General features: G+C 38.7%; 1 protein-coding gene across 13 annotated transcripts in view; it reads left to right on the top strand.

The window, feature by feature from the left end:
- DMD (dystrophin) overlaps window positions 1-19,601 on the top strand; it is a 2,091,067-nt gene that overhangs the window by 1,720,545 nt on the left and 350,921 nt on the right. For all 13 annotated transcript variants that reach the window (XM_055376532.2, XM_055376533.2, XM_055376528.2 and 10 more), the window contains 2 exons: window positions 7,306-7,426; window positions 8,032-8,300. In XM_055376532.2, the coding sequence (XP_055232507.1) occupies window positions 7,306-7,426; window positions 8,032-8,300 (390 nt within the window). The remainder of the gene's footprint in view (window positions 1-7,305; window positions 7,427-8,031; window positions 8,301-19,601) is intronic.

The following is a 19,601-nucleotide window of genomic DNA, read 5'->3' as shown; positions in this document are numbered from 1 at the left end:
AACATGAGTAGACCTAGAATAAGATCTGTCCATTTTCCCCAATTTACAGCATTAATTTTTTCTCTTATGATTCATGAGTCCAGGCTTTCCCCTGCAAGCCTGTTTTGCATCTAAATCAACTTGGCCTTCATATAACACACTCTAGTGTTCTAACTGGGTGTTCTGTATTTTAGTCAACAAAGTTTACTGAGCATTTACTATATGCCAAGCTATGGCTATGGTTTTTAAGCATCGATAATAACGATGCTTAGCAGAGACTCTCAAACTGCCACCATAGAGCAGGCCTGTGGCCGATTAATGATCTTAACAAATTGATTATAGTATATGAGAACTGGATGTTAGAACTTAGATAAGGTTTTAGCAAATGCCCACATTTTACAAATGAGGACACAGAGGAGCAGGAAGAGTTTATCACCTTTTCTGGATCACTGCAGCCAGGTTCTGGCCCAGCCCAGGCTTGAAGCCCAAGGCTCCTGCCACTCAGAACAGTGCTCTTTTCACCACTTCAGCCTGCCTCCCAGGATGATTCTGGGAAGTTCTGCTTACAAATATGGGTAGTATTTCTAGTCATTCCATCAGATTTTATTCTGAAAAACACAAATTTACCATTTCAATATGAATATAGGTAAAATTCAGCACCAGGCAAGCTGTACATGATTGAAAGACATCTGTGTTTTGAAAAGCACGGGCTTTTACTCACATCCATAGTAATATGATCCTAAATCCACTGTCCCCAGGAGAAAGCAAGATAGCTTTTATCCCTGTCATGTCATTACCTATGCCCAGAGTTCTCATCTTGTTCCTCTCATGAAGCAAATCAATATCTCACCTTTCATCCCCTCCATACGTGGTTCTGAGCTACTTCTATTTATGGCATTATTAGATATTTTTATAATATAAGCAGGAAGCAAGAAGGACAGAAAAAAATAATCAATGGCCAGGTGTGGTGGCTCACACTTGTAATCCCAGCACTTTGCGAGGCCAAGGCAAACGGATCACCTGAGGTCAGGAATTCGAGACCAGCTTGCCCAACATAGTGAAACCCCGTCTCTACTAAAAATACAAAAAATTAGCAGGGTGTGGTGGCGCGTGCCTGTAGTCCCATCTACTCAGGAGGCTGAGGCAGGAGAATCGCTTGAACCCAGGAGGCAGAGGTTGCAGTAAGCCGAGATCGTGCCACTGCACTCCAGACTGGGTGACAGAGTGAGACTCCATCTCAAAAATAAATAAATAAATAAATAAAATAATAATCAATAACTTGGTTCTTCTCTATTACTTTCAGGAATTTTTTAAGTTTCTGATTTCTTCCATGGCCATTAGGATTTTCCACTTATGTGGCTTCCAAATTATTCTAAGTCAGGGAGATTTTATGTTTTGTTGTCACTCACTTTCAGCTTCACTTTAGAATTGCAAGATTTAGATTCAAAGTGTGTAATTAACTGATGGCCTTAGGTAAACCCTAACTTACCTGTATCTCAATTTGCATGGATGAAACATTCATAATATAAAAGTATACACCACAAATATACCTACTCAACCAAACTATTGGCTCCTTAATGACAAAGATTAAGTCTCTATATCTTTCCTAACTTTGTACATAATAGGTTCAAAATAAATATTTTTTGAATGAACAAATTAGTGAGTCAATAATCAGTCACCCGGTTGGCCAGTACCTATGGTGTTTTAAGTGCAATCTACCAGATAATTCAACCTTCATAATAAATAGATTTATCTTGAGATTATCATTGCTATAACAGTGTAGTAGCATACTTCATATAAGTTTATTTTGTGAATCTTAAGAAGCTAAAGGACAAACATCCGTGTAGTATTCCTAACATTTTCTAAATTGCATATTTTATTTTCATAGAGGTGCTCTACGTCTTTAGTATTGCTTCTGATTCTCTCATATCACTATTTTGGGCCCTTGGGTCTGGCTGTCTTGGAAAGGTGAAAAGAAAGGTATGGGGAAGAGGATGTGTTTTAACAAAGATAATTTTATCTGTTCAAGGGATTCAGGAAGTAGTTATCTTAACATCTGAATGCTAACATCTGAATATTGTAAATACGTATTCTGTATGTACATGGGAGAAAATATCTATATCTGATACCTTTTCTATCATCACATAAAGGAACTGACTTCTCTGGTTTAAAATATTAACCAAAATTTATATGACAAAATCAGTATATATGAGTATATATTTTCTCAAACCTCATTCAAACAGGCCTTTTTGGGAGACAAGACACTTATCAAAATCAAGGCTCTTGACATTAAATATTCTTGTTTGTCTTTTTTTTTTAAAAAAAAAGTCTTCATTTTTCTTTCTTTTAAAATGCAATAAATTATACTGCAACATGCAGTTTGTGGTGAGTTATTAGATACTGAAAAATTGACTTTCCATTATTTTAATGCAGATTCTACATTGCTTTTTTACTACATAAAGCCATTTGTTTTAAGCTCCATGCTACAAAGACCACAGATGTTCATTGCCTAGAACAGTGTCTGATACATAGTAGTTGCTTGAAGTTTGTTAAGTGACTAAATTAAAGAGGATCTTACATATAACCATGTTTAAAATTACATATTGTTATTTATAGTTTTTCCCACATAATAAGAATTATTACCATTTTCTTTACCCTCTGACCTCCTTGAACCAACTATTTCTCTCTTTTTGTGGGAGTTTTATCCTTTTGTATTTAATCTGAATCTTTTGAAATTCTAAAGATACAATCACTTAACCCTCTCTTCCATCCACTTTCTTTTCTTAATTTCAGGCAACAATGTGAAAATAATGGTGCTTATGTCTTTGTAATAACAGAACTTTCTTTGTCTTTTCTTTAGCCTCATTTTAATCTTCAATGACTCATATTTAAGAAATGAACTGTGCAGCTGTGGTGGATCTAAGTCCTTGGCAACAACTCGATGGGCAAACACGTGGTCTCTCACAATGGATGCTCCTTAGCTTTGAATTATTTACTGTCCAGTTTTAACAATGGAATTATATCATCAAATAGTGCCTTGGACTTTTTAAGTTTTTAGTGCCTTAAGTTTTTAAGTTTGATGAGACCTTTAAGATCCATTTCCGGCCAGGCGTGGTGGCTCACACCTGTAATCCCAGCACTTTGGGAGGCCAAGGCGGGCAGATCACGAGGTCAGGAGATCGAGACCATCCTGGCTAACACGGTGAAACCCCGTCTCTACTAAAAATACAAAAAATTAGCTGGGCGTGGTGGCGGGCGCCTGTAGTCCCAGCTACTCGGGGGGCTGAGGCAGGAGAATGGCATGAACCCGGGAAGCGGAGCTTGCAGTGAGCCGAGATCACGCCACTGCACTCCAGCCTGGGCGACAGAGCGAGACTCCGTCTCAAAAAAAATAAATAAATAAAAAATAAGATCCATTTCCTTATTTTACAGACCTTGTTCCAACAATTATCTCCACCTTCTGTCAAGGTCGTAACATATATCTAGGGTGACCAACTTTCCTCGTTTTCCTGAGACTGTCCAATTTTCCTGAAACTATTCTGGTTTTAACATCGAAAGTCTCTCATCCTGAAAAACTCAATGCTGGACAAACCAAGATGGTTGGTTACCCTACTGCTAGCTTCCGTCTTTCACTCTAGGTTCAAATCATTCCTATGCTAAAAAGAACTTCTTATCCCTTTATCTTGTTATCCTCTCTGTCCTCCTGTCGTGTCTTCCTCTTTTCCTTCTCAGAAAAAGAAAATTGAACATTTAATTTTCACTTGAAATACCTACTCCTTCTTCCACTCACTCCTCAGCTATGCCTACTTCTGAGGCTTCTGCTCTCCACTGAAATTGCTCTCAGCACATCTAGTGAACACTCTGCAATGCTGATCTTACTTTACTTCTATGTTTCATTGGACTCACTTGGTCACCCTCTTCCTCTCAAAATTCTCACTCTCTCCTTGAAATTTCTACACTCCTCATTTCCCCTAATCTCTCCACCTATTTTTTCCTTTTCTATCTCTCAAGAGATCCTGTTCCTCTGTTTGCCCATTAAACTTTGATATGTAGGCACTCAACGTATATTATCTGAATGAGAAAATAACTTCTAAATATTTTTTTCTCCTCAAACCTCAGAATTTATTATTTCCTTGTGGAAGGAATGTTAGCTTTCCAAGCTGAGCATATCACAGTCCCTTACTCTGTCCCCCATGCACAGAACACCCCCCCACACACACACACACCATCATGTTGCATTTTTAATATTACTCTTCAATAATTTTATCCTGAATGATCATGAGGGGTTCTGAATCAGAGGCAGATTTCATTTAATTACCTTACAGTAAATATTGTTGCTGTGCCCTTTGCCCAAAGGCTTACCCCTAGGGCAACATGATGAACGCTGATGAAACATTTTCCTACTTGAGTGGCTGGGTACTCCATAAGTGGGAGACTAGGAAAAATCATTTTTTCTGCTTATAAAGGAGAAGGAGGCTGCTATCCATCTCTCATTCTGAAAGGTTCTCTGTGGAAACATAACAGGCCTGAGTCCTAATTCCAGCTTCTGCAGAAACCAGCTAGCCCTATGTGTCTCATGTTTTACAATCTGGAAATGTCTCCAAGGTATGGGCTTCATATTTTTTGAAATGTAAATACCTAGAAAGATACCCACTCCAGTCTTTCTGACAACATAGAGTTTAGCTTAGGAACCTACCCTGAGCTATAACCGTTTGACCCTCTTGGATCAGAGAAATGAACTAGACAAATCGCTACAGATCTAATCTCCATGGTGTGGGAAGTTTCTCAGGAGGCCAGAGCTTTCTGTAGGTGAACTGAGACATCCAGGAAAGTTTATTTCCTCATACTTAGTTGAATTGCACCCAGCGTTTGCTCATCTACTCAACCTAGACACTAAGTGTCATTCTTGTTTCTTTTTCTCTCTTCTCTCCAGCATCTATTCAGTCACCAAATTTTCACACTTCAGATTTTTAGACATTTCCCTATCCTATCCCTGTCATTTTTCCTGGTACCATTGCCCTGAGTCAGATCCTCATAATCTTGCACTGAATTCTTACAATTGCCTCATTATCTCTCTGATTCCATTTCTGTTCTTCTCAAATACATACTCTGTATTTATATCAGGAAGATCTATTTGAAACACACATATTCCTGTGCCACTCCCTTGGTTAAAACCGTTCAAAGGTTCCTGATTACCTTCAAGGCAACACCTAAGCCTCTTAGTGGACCATATATGATCATAGAGAGGCAGAGCTTCAAATTCTGGTTTAAAAATCTAATATATTTCCAGATAGCAATAGTGTCTTTTTCATCTTTGGACATGCCCTCTCCTTGTTCTTTATGCTCTAGAAACACTGGCCTGCTTGAGATTCCGATACATACCATACTGCACTATGTCCTATGACTCTGCACTTGCATTTTCCTCTTCTTGGAATGTTCTCTAGCATACTCTTCCTTGAATAAGTCATGTTCATGCTTTTGAATTCTATGTGATTGCTAGCTTCTCCTGGAAGCTTTTCCCGATTTTCTTCCCCATATTGCACAAGTCTATAGCACTGTCTACATTGTATTGAAATTATTTACGTGTCTGACTCTTCTATTATGTGTTAAATATTCCTAAATAGAAAGGGCTGTTTTGCATTCAACTTTGTATTTCCAGTTTCAAGTACAACCACTGACACATGATAGTTCAATAGAGGAAGCCATTATTATTTTTATAATTAGTAATGTCAGTGTTAATTGCCTCCATTCAGGTCCAAACAGAGAAGCTAGGCAAAATGATAATTTACTTGAATTTGGGAAACTTAATTGTATGAAAAAAAACACAAGAATACAACAACTGAACACACACACACACACACACACACACACACACAAACATGGAGATTTCAAGTGAAATATCAGGAGAATCAGCTTTATATGTAAGCAGAGTAAATAACTCACGTATCTAGCATGATTTTAGGGTACAGAAATATCCCATTATTCAGAAAGTACTTCCCTATCTGTAGGCTGAATCCTAATATTCTACTTACAGAACTCCAGTATTTTGGTTCAAACGCCTTCCCTTTCTCTATTGAATTGTAAATAGCTGTGGATGATGAATCATTTTGCAAAGTATCAGACTCAGGATTCTTTTGAATGGTGAACACCGCTAAGATTTTATTAATAAATGTGTCATACAGTACAGCTCTGGAACACTTCTGTAACATAATGGCATATCTGAAATTCAAGGAAGAATACTGCTAATTTGTTTTTCCCCAGTGAAAGAACAGGGCTTAAATTCAGCAGGCAACATTGCTAAAAGACAGAGTTGAAAAAAGTTACAAAAATTAAGCCCTAGATCAGGGCAAATATTACTGTTATTGTTAAACAGTTATATTAGCATTTATGTAGCATGCACTTAATACTTTTATTAATACCCTCACTTCTGAGATCAAAGAATCTGGGTCAATAACTCTCTTCAATGGTGTCAGAGTATCCGTTAGGTTATTCTAGGCTCACGGTATGCCTCACGATCCTTTTAGCACTCGATTATGTGTGAACTTACTGTTTTCACTCTGCTTCTAGTGTTAATTTTCTCCCTTCTTTGGATCTAGAAACTTTTTGAAGGCAGAAACTATTCATTTTGTTTTTCTCTTGATCCCCTGGATAAAGGAAGATTACAGATTAAAGATTAATTCTAGATCTGTTCATTTATAGAAACTAGTGTCCGCAATTCCTACATCCATAATAGCTCAAAACATTTCTACTATTCTCAAAGAGGTCACAATGGATGATGTAATGACTATTTTTCAAAAGTATTGAGACTTTTCTCTTAGCTTACCTATTTTATACCTTGTCATACATTTTGACAGAATTAACTGGTGATTGTCAGTTGGATTAATTGTATACTTTAATATAGCCTAAGGTCCTGCAAATGGCCCTTAAGGCTTCCCATTATGTTCTGGATATCCACTATTTGGGGTATGTTTAAGTCCTCATTAGCCATGCTAGAGTTTTGCAATATATACCTTGAAACTTTAGCTGTAGATTTGAAGTATGGCTGTCAGGTTACATAAACAAAGCACTCTTATCTCAATGAGAGGGCATTAACTATCCGGAATGCTCCCCCCATCTCCCCAGAATAGCTTTACAAACACAGCGCTTTCCTCATTAACAGATAGACCCATATAGCCTTTAAAAAAATCATTTTATAACTATCAGTATATAAATAAAAGAGATAGAAATTGACCTGGGAGTTTCATAAACAAGTTCTGAGCACCCAGGATTAATTTTGAGAAGAATGCCACAAGCCAAATAAGCACTTCTTTTCATCTCATTTCACAGGCCTTCAAGAGGGAATTGAAAACTAAAGAACCTGTAATCATGAGTACTCTTGAGACTGTACGACTATTTCTGACAGAGCAGCCTTTGGAAGGACTAGAGAAACTCTACCAGGAGCCCAGAGGTAATTGAATGTGGAACTATAATAACATATTGATAAAAGGATCAGTGCTGACGGAGCAGCCCATCCATTCTTGCTGCCAGGGTCTGGATAGCTCTCATATTTTCTTGGTTAAATAGAATCAATTCAAATTAAACATAGATGTTGAAAAAAAAAGGACTCATAAACTACCATGCATAAATCAGTTTGTGCATTCATAAATAAACATTAAAAGAGATTAGCAATCAGTTATTGGAACATTTAGAAAATAATAAACAAAGGGAGTTATCTGTGAGGAGAATTCTATTGTTGCAAAGACTACAAGTTAATTTTCCATTTAAGAGCCTGCCTGAAGTAAATTAGAGCTTGTGGTATGCATCCTAACGTTTTTCTCCTCAATAGCTTAAGTGAATCTTAAATTGTCGGATTGATATAAGGTAGAAACTCAGGAAGATATACTTTAGATGTTCTGGGCTGTATCAAAATTTATGCCAAAGTATAAAAAAGCCGTTAATCAGTAGGTTACCCTCTTGTTCAACTGTACTCTTTCTTTCTTCCAATATGACCTTTTTGACAATGTTTAAAAAAAAAAGAATGTGGCCTAAAACCTTGTCATATTGCCAATTTAGAGCTGCCTCCTGAGGAGAGAGCCCAGAATGTCACTCGGCTTCTACGAAAGCAGGCTGAGGAGGTCAATACTGAGTGGGAAAAATTGAACCTGCACTCCGCTGACTGGCAGAGAAAAATAAATGAGACCCTTGAAAGACTCCAGGAACTTCAAGAGGCCGTGGATGAGCTGGACCTCAAGCTGCGCCAAGCTGAGGTGATCAAGGGATCCTGGCAGCCCGTGGGCGATCTCCTCATTGACTCTCTCCAAGATCACCTCGAGAAAGTCAAGGTACCGTCTACTTCTTTGCTTCAGGGCCCTTTGAGAGACTCAAAAGAGCTTCTAATATGAACTTGAGTGCAGTGTTATCTTCCCACAAAGTTAAAGCTAGAGAAATCAGTCCGTCTTTCACAAATTCAGTCTTCATTCACATGGTATTTTCTCCAAGAGAAGACAGTGATCTAATCATTTGTCCATCTTCAGTTATATGAAATGAAATATTAAAACAGTTACAGGGCAAGAAATCATTTTGACTTTGATATTAAGTGATTGTACTAAAGTCTGATGTGTGTGTGTGTGTGTGTGTGTGTATTGGTGTATTGCTTGTGTTACTTAGTATCAGAATACAGAAAAATAAAACACTTAATCAAAAGCCAGGAGTCTAGGTGTTGGCCCTTTTGCTAACCAAATTACATGACTTGGGTAAGTTATGGTATGGGGAAATAAGGCTGTTAATGTGTGGCCCTTCCCTTGGAAGGCAACATTTGTAATACAGTTTCAAGTTTCATTGGCCCACTGCAGAAATGAGGGAAAATCATTATATATTTGGAAGACCACTGTCTATAAGACCAAAGTTAAATTCCCTTGTGGCACAAAGATGGCAAATATATTCTGTAGAAAAAAATACATATTTAGGAGTATCATTTTGAAATCAGCAACTACTCATCTATTGTCAAAATCACAAAAATCCTCCTAGATTAAAATTCAAAAGAAGTTAAATTCCCTCATGCACTCAGCATGTTTGCCAGCATCTCAGCATCCTCATTCTAGAAGTTGTCCTCTTCCTTGGCTTTCATGGAACTGTTCCATCCATGTTCTTCTTCCTATATTTTTCTAGATTCTTCTCCTACCCACCCCTCAAATACTGTTGTGCCCAAGTTTCTAACCTTAGCCTAACTCTCTTTTGATTGTTTAAACCCTCCCTGTTTGAGATGGCATGGATGGTGATGTATCTACATCTCTAGTCCGCATCTCTCTTCTGATCCCTGAATCCATGTGGCATTACGATCACAAATGCAACTATTCTGAGACCAAGTTCATTTGTTCTCCTGTTTTTCCATTTCCCTACTTCTATCCCCTCTTATCTGACCTTTTTTTTCCTGTTTCCTATTTCAGTTAATGAATCATCATCCAACAAATTTTCCAGGCTAGATACTTTAGGTTCATCCTTAAACCCTTCTGCATTTTCACTGATGGCACATGATGGCTCATGTTACCTCAGAATAGCTCTTTTGTGTTTTCTCTCCTCTTTTAACCAATGTCCTTTTTAATCCCCAGCATCTTTTACTTAGATGATAACAGTATACATCTTTAAATCCCATTTGCCCCTCTGTGTGCCTGGCATATCTTAGATACTGCATTTTAAACATTTGGTGAATTAATGGATGGATGAATGGTTTCTTTGCTGATGTTCCTGCATTACCCAGCTTCTTCCAATTCCAATCCAAACTCCTTGCAGGAGAATACTTGCCTAGAGAATGAAATCCAATGAATAAGGAGATTACGTGGCCCTTTTCTTCCTAGCCTTGACTTACCTTCTCAGCCATAGCTCCTATTCTCCAGACCATTTAATACACTCTGCCCATATGATATATATATATATGTGATGGCATATTTGGGAAAAAGGGGTGATATGGGCAGAGTGTATTGAATATGTGTGTCTGTAAAGTATGTATGTGTGTGTGTGTATATATATAAATATACACACACACACATACATAGTGAGATATATACATAGATATACACATATATACATAGATATACCCATAGATATAGATATAGATATATCTGCCTTTGCAAATGCTGTTCTCTCTGTCTGGATCCCCCTACGTTGTCTACTTGGCGAATTCTCATTCAGCCCTCAAGGACCAGCCAAAATGTTACCTATCTTTGTTGTCTTTCCTGAGTGTCTACAACCCCCAACTCCCACCAAGCAGAAGAAACTGCTTACAGTTGGTACTCTCATAGATCACCAAGCATGCTAAATTGTCACACTTAAATTTCACATATATTGTAGCAACTTGCTTATGCATTTTTTTTTCTCCCAGAGAAAGTGAAGTTGCTAAGAGCAAGGATCATGCTGTACATCTTTGGGCTGCTAGCCCAGGGCCAGCAACATATGAGGAATATCATTAGGTACCTTCATTTATTCACTCAACAACTGTTTATGAGTCATTATATAATGTGCTGGACAGGTGGTTATAAAAGAAACAGACTTGGTCATTGCCTTCATGAAGCCTATGGTCTAATGTTGAATTGCATAGCTCTTCATTAAAATAGTAGGTAAAAATTTTAAAAAGAAAAGATTAAAAATTTGACTCTAATACCTGTAAAATCCCTTCTACCCCAGCATTTTATGACCCCATGTCTAACATTTAAAGTAAGGGTTAACCTTGCTGTGTACTGGAAAACTAAGGGTTTTGAAATGTATTACCTAGTATTTTAAAAGCATTAAATATGTTGATTTTATTCAAAAATATAGGGACTAATTTTTTGACAGACTTCTCCAAAAATGAGAAATAAGTTAGGAAAATGTCCCAGTGGAACTAAATTAGTTAATATGTCAATTAAATTGCTCAATATATAGGCTGTAGAGCAGACATAAGGGATTCATTTTTAGCCATACTTGTCACACAGGTGCATTTGTAAGATACTGAGTATGGATGGAGAAGAGAATGTGTACAGCATAATTTAATAATTAAAAATAACTAAAAGCATAACAGTTCAAGTATCAGCTGGCCTTCACTCAACCCTATTTGCGGTATTCCTTTTAGTTTCCCTGTCTTATCTGTTCTTGGTCTTAAGACAAACTTCATTTTCCATACCCTGATTGGTAAAACTCTCATTCTGATCCCAATGATAGCAAAACATATAAACATTAAACATACCTTTCGAAAAATTATATTTATAACCCAGCACATCTATCTTTCTCAGACATATATACACTTAAGTTATGGTACCTATCTGAATTTTTATGTACTGGTAATAGTAGATGTGATTGGGCTTTTGAATCTGTGTTGTATTTTATGCGTGTTTCAAACTATGAATTACATGAATTCATATATATTTATCTCCCTTCGGTAGCTCTTCTTTAATTTTGCAGTGGAAATAAATCATTTTTCTCCATTGCATCTTACTGACACTGGGTTTGAAACTCTGAAGCTTTGGGGGTAGTAGTTTACAAAGAATGAGTTTTATTAACTAAAATTTATTTCAGAAAAAAAGTAGAAGTGTACTTGAAACCACTCTTCCCATTTTTCCACTCAGCAATTTAAGCCCTCAGAGGATTCATGCTGTAGGGAACTTTTCTAATAAACCATGGTTTCTCTTTTTTTATTTTATTTTATTATTATTTTTTTTTTGTGACAGTCTCGCTCTGTCGCCCAGGCTGGAGTGCAGTGGTGCTATCTCGGCTCACTGCAACCTCCACCTCCTGGGTTCAAGCAGTTCTCCGCCTCAGCCTCCCAAATAGCTGGGACTACAGGCGCCCACCACCATGCCCAGCTATTTTTTTTTTTGTATTTTTTAGTAGAGATGGGGTTTCACCATGTTGGCCAGGCTAGTCTCGAACTTCTGACCTCAGGTGTTCTGCTCACCTTGGCCTCCCAAAGTGGATTACAGCACTGATAACTAGGCAGCTAGCCAGAAGAATATTTTATATATCCATATCAGTTCATTTTCCTTACCCCTAGAGACTCTATCATAGTACCCCCCCTCCATTCTGATCTTATGTGTTAAATAACTTGTTATTCAAGAAACTAAGTAATATGTGTTTCTGTGAGCTTTAGCATTCTGTAATTGTATTAGCAAATGTGGCTTTTGGATTTAAAGAATGGGTGAAACAACAATGACTAAGTCCCTGGCCTTTATGGAAATGGCATTATTGCTAGCTGATCATCTGCGGGTGGTGAACATGGTAAATTAATAGATGGAAACACAATATTAATATTGACTATATTGCTCACTAAGAGAATCTCAGCCTTCCAAATATAGCTTCCATAGGAAAAAACAGTAGAATCAAATTTAAGTTTTAAATGCTTCTTTACTTTTAAAATTCATGATTTATACTGCTTATCAAATATTTCAAGGGCAAGATCATGACTTTTCACTTTACTGAAAATAGCACCAGTGCTTATTTGACTAGACAAATATTCTACCTTCCTTGTAATGGGGAATAGGAATAACTTTTTGAATTACTAGGTGCTCCACATGGATCTGTAAGTGGAATATATAAAGGCTTTAATAAAGTAGAATAACTTTTAAACCTGTAGTCTGGATACAAGATTTTTGTTCTTCAGAACAATCCCAATGTGAGAAAGTTTGTGGATTGTTGTTTTCTTTTTTTTTTTTTTTTTTTTTTTTTTTTTGAGACAGAGTCTCACTCTGTCACCAGGCTGGAGTGCAGTGGCGAGATCTCGGCTCGCTGCAACCTCCGCCTCCTGGGTTCAAGCAATTCTCTTGCCTCAGCCTCCTGAGTAGCTGGGACTACAGGCGCGCACCACCACACCCAGCTGATTTTTGTAATTTTAGTAGAGATGGGGTTTCACCATGTTGGCCAGGATGGTCTTGATCTCTTGATCTTGTGATCCGCCCACCTTGGCCTCCCAAAGTGCTGGGATTACAGGCGTGAGCCACCGCTCCTGGCCAGATTGCTGTTTTTTAATGTTTTGTTTTTGTTTTAATAAACCGTGGTTTCTCTTTTTTTAATTTTTTTTTTTTGAGACAGTCTCACTCTGTCACCCAGGCTGGAGTGCAGTGGTGCTGTCTCGGCTCACTGCAACCTCCACCTCCTGGGTTCAAGAAATTATCCGCCTCAGCCTCCTGAGTAGCTGGGATTACAGACATGTGCCACCATGCCTGGCTAATTTTTTTTTTTTTTTTGATTTTTTTAGTAGAGATGGGGTTTCACCACGTTGGCCAGGCTGGTCTTGAACTTCTGACCTCAGGTGATCCGTTCACCTTGGCCTCCCAAAGTGCTGGGATTACAGGCATGAGCCACTGCGCCCAGCCTATAAACCATAGTTTCTCTATACCAAAAGTGGTATGTCATTCTTGAGCCAGGAATATTTCACTGTCCTTAGTTTACCTGTTGACTCTGAACACAGTTTTTCATACACTGTAAATAACTCTCCCAGGCTGCCATCTTGGAATATGCAAATCTGTCGCATCTATGTAGTTATGCATATCGCATTTTTGTCAAACTTTTAACTTGCATTTCTTACTGTGAAAAGTCAGGGCAGGGATTCTGAGTTTTTTCTTTAAAGTTCCTACAATGAAATGTTTTGATTAAACCTTTTTGGCATTCAAATTGAGATTGATTTAATGATGTGTGTAGTAGGCTAGAAATTATGATGAAGTGACGATGCCATCCTTATTTATCTTCAGCATTCACATCTAAAGTTTTAAGAAGAAAACTGGCAAATCCACCTTTTTAGGCTTACCATCCTCAGTCCCTGTGGCTTTGGGGTTTTTTTGAGACATTTGTCAAAGAAATGCTATGTTAGAATTTGACATTGAGGAAGCCAAGCATATTTCCTCTGAATAGATAATGTGAAATGTGATATAATGTATTAGAATTTCATCTTCACTTTGGCAAGCAAGATACTTGCAACCATGTTCATGCAACTATCTTCCCTTATTGCCTTTCTCTTCTTAACCTTGGTTCTAAAGTTTTCTTCTTATTGGATTAATTTTGTTATGCTTCCCATTTATGTGAGTCAAGTCAACCTTACTTGATTTCTTATATATGAGTTATATAAGGAAAACTTATCTTTTCTTATAGAATTAGGGGATGAATGAACAGACAGAACCAACATGAACAGGGCGACCCTAAAAATCATTCAAAACATGTAAGCTCTCCCAACTCTGAATAAACTTATGATATCTTCATAATGAATAAGGTATACTGCCTGTAGTAGGAAGAGGAAAATTTATTAATGTTTTGTGCATTGTTAAAGAACTACAAATGAATTGCTGTGTGGAGGCTTTCATTGTTGTTGTTGTAAAAATGCTATGTGTATTAAGTAAGCCTTTGATGGAGAAGAAAAAACAAAGAAAAAATATTTAATCCTTCATAAATCTGGATTAAATATGAAGCTAATTCCTGTTATTTGGAGTAACCAGGGTTTTATCTAGTTTACAAAGCATGCAATTGCAATGTTTAAAAGCATATGATTTGGCCTTTAATATCTGAAAATATGTCTATCAAAGGCCATATTATAGCGAGTGTCACTCCATACTTTATAAGTATGGTATATTTTTAATAGAATGTTTAGGTACTGGTGATAAGAGATGTTACTGGGTTTCTAAACCAGTACTGTATTAAGGATTTTATGCTATTGTAAGATTATGGATTATGTGAATTCATATATATTGATTTATTTTCAGTAGCTTTTCAATAGAATATCTAGGGTTTAATACAGCTTAGAAACTAAAGCAGGAATTATTCATCTTTAAAATCCTGACCAAAGAAGTGGCTGGCAAGATGGCTGAATAGGAACAGCTCAGGTGCACAGCCCCTAATGAGATCAACACAGAAGGTGGGTGATTTCTGCATTTCCAACTGCAGTACCCGGCTCATCTCACTGGGACTGGTTAGACAGTGGGTGCAGCCCACAGAGGGCACAGAAGCACGGTGGGATGTCGCCTCAACCCGGAAGCACAAGGGGTCAGGGAATTCCCTCCCCTAGCCAACGGAAGCCGTGAGGGACTGTGCCCTGAGGAACGGAGCGTTCCGGCCCAGACACTATGCTTTTCCCACAGCCTCCGCAACACGCAGACCAGGAGATTCCCTCGGGTGCCTACGCCACCAGGACCCTGGGTTTCAAGCACAAAATTGGGCAGCTGTTTGGGCAGACACCGAGCTAGCTGCAGGAGTTTTTTTCATATCCCAGCGGCACCCGGAACACCAGCGAGATAGAACCATTCACTCCCCTGGAAAGGGGACTGAAGCCAGGGAGCCAAGTGGTCTAGCTCAGTGGATCCCACCCCCAACGGAGCCCAGCGAGCTAAGATCCACTGGCTTGAAATTCTCGCTGCCAGCACAGCAGTCTGAAGTGGACCTGGGATACTCAAGCTTAGTGTGGGGAGGGGCACCTGCCATTACTGAAGCTTGAGTAGGCAGTTTTCCCCTCACAGTGTAAACAAAGCCGCCAAGAAGTTCTAACTGGGCGGAGCTCACCGCAGCTCGGCAAAGCCACTGTAGCCAGATTGCCTCTCTAGATTCCTTCTCTCTGGGCAGGGCATCTCTGAAAGAAAGGCAGCAGCCCCAGTCAGGGGCTTATAGATAAAACTCCCATCTCCCTGGGACAGATCACCAGGGGGAAGGGGCAGCTGTGGGTGCAGCATCAGCAGACTTAAACGTTCCTGCCTGCTGGCTCTGAAGAGAGCAGCAGATCTCCCAGCACAGCACTGGAGCTCTGCTAAGGGACAGACTGCTTCCTCAAGTGGGGTCCTGACCCCCGTGCCTCCTGACTGGGAGACACCTCCCAGCAGGGGTTGACAGACACCTCATACAGGAGAGCTCTGGCTGGCATCTGGCAGGTGCCCCTCTGGGATGAAGCTTCCAGAGGAAGGAACAGACAGCAATCTTTGCTGTTCTGCAGCTTCTGCTGGTGATACTCAGGCAAACAGGGTCTGGAGTGGACCTCCAGCAAATTCCAGCAGACCTGCAGCAGAGGGTTCCTGACTGCTAGCATCAACATCAACAAAAAGGACGTCCACACAAAAACCCCATCTGAAGGTCACCAACATCAAAGACCAAAGATAGATAAATCCACGAAGATGAGGAAAAACCAGCACAGAAAGGCTGAAAATTCCAAAAACCGGAGCGCCTCTTCTCCTCCAAAGGATCACAACTCCTCTCCAGCAAGGGAACAAAACTGGATGGAGAATGAGTTTGACGAATTGACAGAAGTAGGCTTCAGAAGGTGGGTAATAACAAACTCTTAACGAGCTAAAGGAGTGTGTTCTAACCCAATGCAAGGAAGCTAAGAACCTTTGAAAAAAGGTTAGAGGAATTGCTAACTAGAATAACCAGTTTAGAGAAGAACATAAATGACCTGAAGGAGCTGAGAAACACAGCACGAGAACTTCGTGAAGCATATACAAGTATCAATAGCCAAATCGACCAAGCAAAAGAAAGGATATCAGAGATTGAAGATCAACTTAATGAAATAAAGCATGAAGAGAAGATTACTGAAAAAAGAATGAAAAGGAACAAACAAAGCCTTCAAGAAATATGGGACGATGTGAAAAGACCAAACCTACATTTGATTGGTGTACCTGAAGGTGATGGGGAGAATGGAACCAAGTTGGAAAACACTCTTCAGGTTATTATCCAGGAGAACTTCCCCAACCTAGCAAGACAGGCCAACATTCAAATTCAGGAAATATAGAGAACACCACAAAGATACTCCTTGAGAAGAGCAACCCCAAGACACATAATCATCGGATTCACCAAGGTTGAAATGAAGGAAAAAATGTTGAGGGCAGCCAGAGAGAAAGGTCAGGCTACCCACAAAGGAAAGCCCATCAGACTAACAGCGGATCACTTGGCAGAAACCCTACAAGCCAGAAGAGAGTGGGGGCCAATATTCAACATTCTTAAAGAAAAGAATTTTCAACCCAGAATTTCATATCCAGCCAAACTAAGCTTCATAAGCAAAGTAGAAATAAAATCCTTTACAGACAAGCAAATGCTGAGAGATTTTGTCACCACCAGGCCTGCCTTACAAGAGCTTCTAATGAAGGAAGCACTAAATATGGAAAGGAAAAACTGGTACCAGCCATGGTAAAAACATACCATATTGTAAAGACCATCACACTATGAAGAAACTGCATCAACTAACGGGCAAAATAACCAGCTAGCATCATAATGACAGGATCAAATTCACACATAACAATATTAACCTTAAATGTAAACAGGCTAAATGCCCCAATTAAAAGACACAGACTGGCAAATTGGATAAAGACTCAAGACCCATTGGTGTACTGTATTCAGAAGACCCACCTCATGTGCAGAGACACACATAGGCTCAAAATAAAAGGATCGATGACTATTTACCAAGCAGCAAATGGAAAGAAAAAAAAAGCAGGGGTTGCAATCCTAGTCTCAGACAAAACAGACTTTAAACCAACAAAGATCAAAAAGGACAAAAAAAATTGTATTACATAATGGTAAAGTGATCAATGCAACAAGAAGAGCTAACTATCCTAAATATATATGATATATGCACCCAATATAGGAGCACCCGGTTTCATAAAGTAAGTTCTTAGAGACCTACAAAGAGACATAGATGCCGATACAATAATAGTGGGAGATTTTAACACCACACTGTCAATATTAGACAGATCAATGAAACAGAAAATTAACAAGGATATTCAGGACTTAAACTCAGCTCTGGACCAAGTGGACTTAATAGATATCTACAGAACTCCCCCCCCCCCCAAATCAACAGAATATACATTATTCTCAGCACCACATCATACTTATTATAAAATTGACCACATAATTGGAAGTAAAACACTCCTCAGCAAATGCAAAAAAGCAGAAATCATAACAGTCTCTCAGACCACAGTACAATCAAATTAGAACTCAGGATTAAGAAACTCACTCAAAACCGCACAACTACATGGAAACTGAGCAACCTGCTCCTGAATGACTGCTGGATAAATAAGGAAATTAAGGCAGAAATGAATAAGGTCTTTCAAACCAATGAGAATAAATACACAACGTACCAGAATCTCTGGGACACAGCTAAAGCAGTATTTAGAGGGAAATTTACAGCATTAAAATCCCCACAGGAGAAAGCAGGAAAGATCTAAAATTGACACCTTAACATCACAATTAAAAGAAGTAGAGAAGCAAGAGCAAACAAATTCCAAAGCTAGCAGAAGAGAAGAAATAACTAAGATCAGAGCAGAACTGAAGGAGATAGAGACATGAGAAATCCTTCAAAAAATCAATGAAGCCAGGGGCTGGTTTTTTGAAAAGATTAACAAAATAGATAGACTGCTAGCCAGACTAATAAAGAAGAAAAGAGAGAAGAATCAGACAGACACAATAAAAAATGATAAAGGGAATATTAACTCTCATCCCACAGAAATACAAACTACCATCAGAGAATACTATAAACACCTCTACGCAAATAAACTAGAAAATCTAGAAGAAATTGATAAATTTCTGGACACATACACCCTCCCAAGACTAAACCAGGAAGAAATCGAATCCCTGAATAGACCAATAACGAGTTCTGAAATTGAGGCAGTAATTAATAGCCTACCAACCAAAAAAAGCCCAGGAACAGATGGATTCACAGCTGAATTCTACCAGAGGTACAAAGAGGAGCTGGTACCATTCCTTCTGAAACTATTCTAAACAATAGAAAAAGAGGGACTCCTCCCTAACTCTTTTTATGAGGCCAGCATCATCCTGATACCAAAACCTGGCAGAGACACAACAGACAAAGAAAATTTCAGGCCAGTATCCCTGATGAACATCGATGCGAAAATCCTCAATAAAATACTGGCAAACTGAATCCAGCAGCACATGAAAAAGCTTATCCAGCATCATCAAGTTGGCTTCATCCCTGGGATGCCAGGCTAGTTCAACATACAGAAATCAATAAACGTAATCCATCACTTAAACAGAACCAATGGCAAAAACCACATGATTATCTCAATAGAAGCGGAAAAGGCCTTCAATAAAATTCAACACCCCTTCATGCTAAAAACTCTCAATAAATTAGGTACTGATGGAACGTATCTCAAAATAATAAGAGCTACTTATGACAAACCCACAGCCATTATCATACTGAATGGGCAAAAGCTGGAAGCACTCCCTTTAAAAACCGGCACAAGACAAGGATGCCCTCTCCCACCACTCGTATTCAACATAATATTGGAAGTTTTGGCCAGGACAATCAGGCAAGGGAAAGAAATAAAGGGTATTCAAATAGGAAGAGAGGAAGTCAGATTATCTCTGTTTGCAGCTGACATGATTTTATATTTAGAAAACCCCATCGTCTCAACCCAAAATCTTCTTAAGCTGATAAGCAACTTCAGCAAAGTCTCAGGATACAAAATCAATGTGGAAAAATCGTAAGCATTCCTATACGCCAATAATAGACAAAGAGAGTGCCAAATCATGAGTGAACTCCCATTCACAATTGCTACAAAGAGAATAAAATACCTAGGAATACAACTTACAAGGGATGTGAAAGACCTCTTCAAGGAGAACTACAAACCACTGCTCAAGGAAATGAGAGAGGACACCACAAACAAATGGAAAAACATTCCATGCTCATGGATAGG

Source organism: Gorilla gorilla, chromosome X, assembly GCF_029281585.2.
Source record: "Gorilla gorilla gorilla isolate KB3781 chromosome X, NHGRI_mGorGor1-v2.1_pri, whole genome shotgun sequence".
In the NCBI taxonomy this organism is placed as follows: Eukaryota; Metazoa; Chordata; class Mammalia; order Primates; family Hominidae; genus Gorilla; species Gorilla gorilla.
Note: the sequence above shows the minus strand (reverse complement) of the source record. Positions and strands in the feature narration are given on the sequence as shown.